Consider the following 3,963-nt stretch of genomic DNA (forward strand, 5'->3'; position numbering starts at 1 on the left):
TCAAGGTCTCTCTAAGTGTAAATAAATGGTGACTTGGTGACGGTATAGTGGCCTTTGTGGAGTTATTTCACTGTACAAGTACAAAGATATCTTCATGTAATGGTACATTGCTGAGACCATTATACACTGTTGTGGACTGCATGTTTAAGTTAGCTGCAAGTCTTCATTAGATTGGCCCCTGAGAAGAGAGGGTTATCTTCTGCTGAGATGCTCAATAAATTGTCTCATAACAAGACAAGGAAGTACTCAATGAATGGCAGGACTCTAGGTAGCTCAGAGGATAGACAGAGTGCACAGAGGAGTGGAGGAGTGGGATCTTGCAGTGTGTGTCCTCAGATCCTGGAAGGTGGCAGGACAGGCTAATAGTTTGTTAAGGAGGTATGTAGGCCTTTATCAGTTGTGGCAGAGATCATAAGAGCAGGGACATTACAGAACTTTGGTGAGGCCACAGCTCGAGAACTGTGTACAGTTCTGGTCCCTGCACTATAGGAAGGATGTGACTGCACTGGAGGGGGTGCAGAGGGAGATTCACTAGGATGTTGCCTGGAATGGAGCATTTCAGCGATGAAGAGAGACTGGATAAGCTCAGGTTGTTTTCTTTAGAATAGAAAAGGCTGAGGAGGGAACACGATTGACGATGTATAAGATAATGAGAGGCATTGACAGGGTGAATAGAAAGCAGCCGTTCCTTTTGTTTAAAGGCCCAGTTAGAAGGGGAAATAATTTTAAGGTGAAAGGCAGAAGGGGATTTGAGGAAATATGTTTTTGCTGAGAGGCAGGTAGGGGTCTGGAATGCGCTTCCAGGGAGGGTAGCTGAGGCAGGAAGCCTTTCAACCATCAAAAAAAATACTTGGATGAACACTTCAAAGCTGTGGGTCCAGTGTGGGGAAGTGGGATTAGTATAGACAGGATGGAGGAAATTTTATAGGCCTCCTCTTATGCTGTCTGAACCTGTAACCTCCTCAGTTTAGACAAATGAGAGGTGAAATCATTAGGAACATACAGGATTCTGAAGGGGCGTGACAGGATAGTTACTGGGAGGCCGGCGCCGCTAGAGAGGATAGATCTCCTGGGACAGCCTCAGGCCCAGTCCCAATCATTTAGGACTGACTTGAGGAGAAATGTCTTCGTTTGCAGGGTCTGAGAGTTAAATCTCTGAAATTCTCTCCCCATGAGGGTTGGGAATACTGCATCATTGACTGTATTTACAGCCGAGATCTTTTATCTTCTTGCACAATCAAGGGATATAGGCAGGAAAATGGAATTGAAACCTGAGATCAGCTGTGATTGTGTGGTAGAACAGACTAGAGGGGCCGAATGGTCTACTTCTGTCCTATTGCTTATGTTTTTACGATACGTGCCTTCACAGGCAGAGTTAAGGGAGAGCCATGGCCTGAGGCCATGTTGATGTAAGGTGGTTTGTAGCTCAGGTTGTGCTGGTGATCCTACTTGATCGCGCCTGTATCATGTTTATTTACTGCATGTTCTCTGTGTCAGGATCCAACCCGTGTGCTCAGTCCTGTCATCGACATCATCAACATGGACACCTTCGCTTATGTGGCAGCTTCATCAGATCTGAGAGGAGGTAGGTCAGTCGATAACGCAGAAGAAAATCCCTCTTTTGTAGCTTTACCCATGTCATTCTGAAATGAAGCTTCTCATTGGAAAGGATCCCAAGCCATCGAATGGGGTCTTTAGGAGATGTCGCAGAAGGTGAGTGCGATCCAGGGGTAGGTGGGAAATGGATTCTCAACATGGCTTCCTGGAAGGCGGAATATTTGGGGGTATATGGAGAATGTGTCCAGGATGTGAGGTCAAGATCACTCAACTCGTGAAGTAATTTCAAACATGGACAAAAGAGTTGAATTCTAGAGGTGTGGTGTGAGTGAGAGTCCTCACCATCAATGGGTATCAGGGGGCAAACTCTCCGCTGGGTGGAGTCATACCTGGCACTCAGGGAGATAGTAGTCATTGGTGGATGCCAGTTATCTCAGCTCCAGGCCATCTCTGCAGGAGTTCCTCTGGGCAGTGTCCCAGGCCCAACCATCTCCAACTGCTTCATCAGTCACCTTCCCTCCATCATAAGGCCAGAAGTGGGAATGTTCACCAATGATTGCACAATGTTCAGCACCATTTGCTACTCCTCAGATATTGAAGCAGTCCGTGTTCAAATGCAACAAGATCTGGACAATATCTAGGCTTGGGCTGACAAGTGGCAAGTGACATTTGTGCCACACAAATGCCAGGCTGTGACCATCATCAATTAGAGATATTCGGTGGCATTCCCATCGCTGATTAACATCCTTGAAATTACTATTAACCAGAAACACAACTTGATAGCCTTTACAAATACAATGCCTACAAGAGTAGATTAGGGCTAGGAATCCTTTAGCAAGTACCTCCCCAAAGCTTGTCCACCATCTACAAGGCACAAGCCAGGAGTGTGATGGAATATTCCCCACTTGCCTGGATGGGTGCAGCCCCAACAACACTCAAGAAGCTTGATACCATCCAGGACAAAGCAGCCGCTTGATTGGCACCACATCCACAAGCATCCACTCCCTCCACCACTGATGATCAATAGCCGCAGTGTGTGTATCTATAAGATGCGCTGCAGAAATTCACCAAAGATCATTACACAGCACCTTCCGAACCCACGACCACTTCCACCTGGAAGGACAAGGGCAGCAGATACATGGGAACATCACCACCTGCAAGTTCCCCTCCAAGCCACTCACCATCCTGACTCGGAAATATATCGCTGTTCTTTCATTGTCGATGGATAAATGTCCTGGAATTCCCTCCCTAATGGCATTGTGGGTCAACGCACAGCAAGAGGACTGCAGCGTCTCAAGAAGGGAGCTCACCCCCACCTTCTCAAGGGGTAGGTAGGTGGTTTGAGGTCCTGCTGACAACTGTGAAGGGTGGTCACGGGATATGTTGAGATGCTCAGACTCGGGGGACTTCAGGGTGTTGTAGGGGGGAGCTGAATTTCAAAGAAGGAACCAAGGTTTGGGTGAGCTGAGGCTGAAAAGGATTTTGTAGGTGACTCCAAGGAATTTATTTTGACCATTCAGCAGAACAGAGAGCCAGGATAGGTCACATAAGATGCAGATGATGGATCAGCAGTTCTTGCTGTGCAGTGGTTGTCCAGAGAGAAACCATTGGAAGAAATGAGTTGATGAAAGCATGGATAGGAGTTCTAGCAGTTAGAGACCGAAATGGGGTACAAGTGGGTGATACCAACCAACAGGAAACAAGGACAACTGGACCATTTTCAAGCTGTAAGTAGCGAAGTGCCTGACAAGAGTTACAAGGAGAAGGCAGGGGAATGGGGTTGAGAAATATATCAGCCACAATCAAATGGTGGAGCAGACTTGATGGGCTGAATGGACTAATTCTGTTCCTATACCTTGTCTTATAGGTCAGTGCTGGGACCTCAATGACTTAGGATCTACATAAATGACTTGGATGAAGGAACTTTGTGCTTTGTAGCCACATTTGCTGAGGTTATGTTGATAGGTGGGGAGGTCAGTTGTGAGGATGATATCTAGAGGTTATAATTTCCATTTCAATATTGAGGGGGCAGCTCTCTGATTGGCTGTTTGTTGTATTTTCCCAGGGTTTGACTGGAGCCTCCATTTTAAATGGGAGCAGATGACACCAGAGATCAAGGCCAAAAGGCTTCAGCCCATCGAACCAATCAGGTAAGAGGCAGCATGTGAGGAGGCAGGTCCCGGGGGCTGGACAGGGGGAGGGGGAGGGGGGAGGATGGTGTAAGGAAGGGAAGGAGTGGGGTTAACACGCCACAGATCCTGGGGCAATGGGAACCAGGAAGGAGCAGGCCTAGGATCCTTTGACACCCTCTGCCCCAGTGCCCAACACTCCCTCTGTCACTGGGACACCCGCTCCCATCGAACCTGACAGCCCCCTGTTCCTGTTCCCTCGGAGACCACCGACTCC

The 3,963-nt window shown here is 47.8% G+C and overlaps 1 protein-coding gene across 1 annotated transcript in view; it reads left to right on the forward strand.

The window, feature by feature from the left end:
• Positions 1-1,497: 1,497 nt before the first annotated feature.
• LOC109938552 (polypeptide N-acetylgalactosaminyltransferase 14-like) overlaps positions 1,498-3,963 on the forward strand; it is a gene marked incomplete at both ends in the record, with an annotated part of 5,846 nt that continues 3,380 nt past the window's right edge. The window contains 2 exons of the mRNA XM_048594415.1: positions 1,498-1,585; positions 3,623-3,707. Coding sequence (XP_048450372.1) covers positions 1,498-1,585; positions 3,623-3,707 — 173 coding nt within the window. The remainder of the gene's footprint in view (positions 1,586-3,622; positions 3,708-3,963) is intronic.

The sequence above is a fragment of the Rhincodon typus genome, unplaced genomic scaffold (genome assembly GCF_021869965.1).
Source record: "Rhincodon typus isolate 14 unplaced genomic scaffold, sRhiTyp1.1 hic_rhity00009156, whole genome shotgun sequence".
In the NCBI taxonomy this organism is placed as follows: domain Eukaryota; kingdom Metazoa; phylum Chordata; class Chondrichthyes; order Orectolobiformes; family Rhincodontidae; genus Rhincodon; species Rhincodon typus.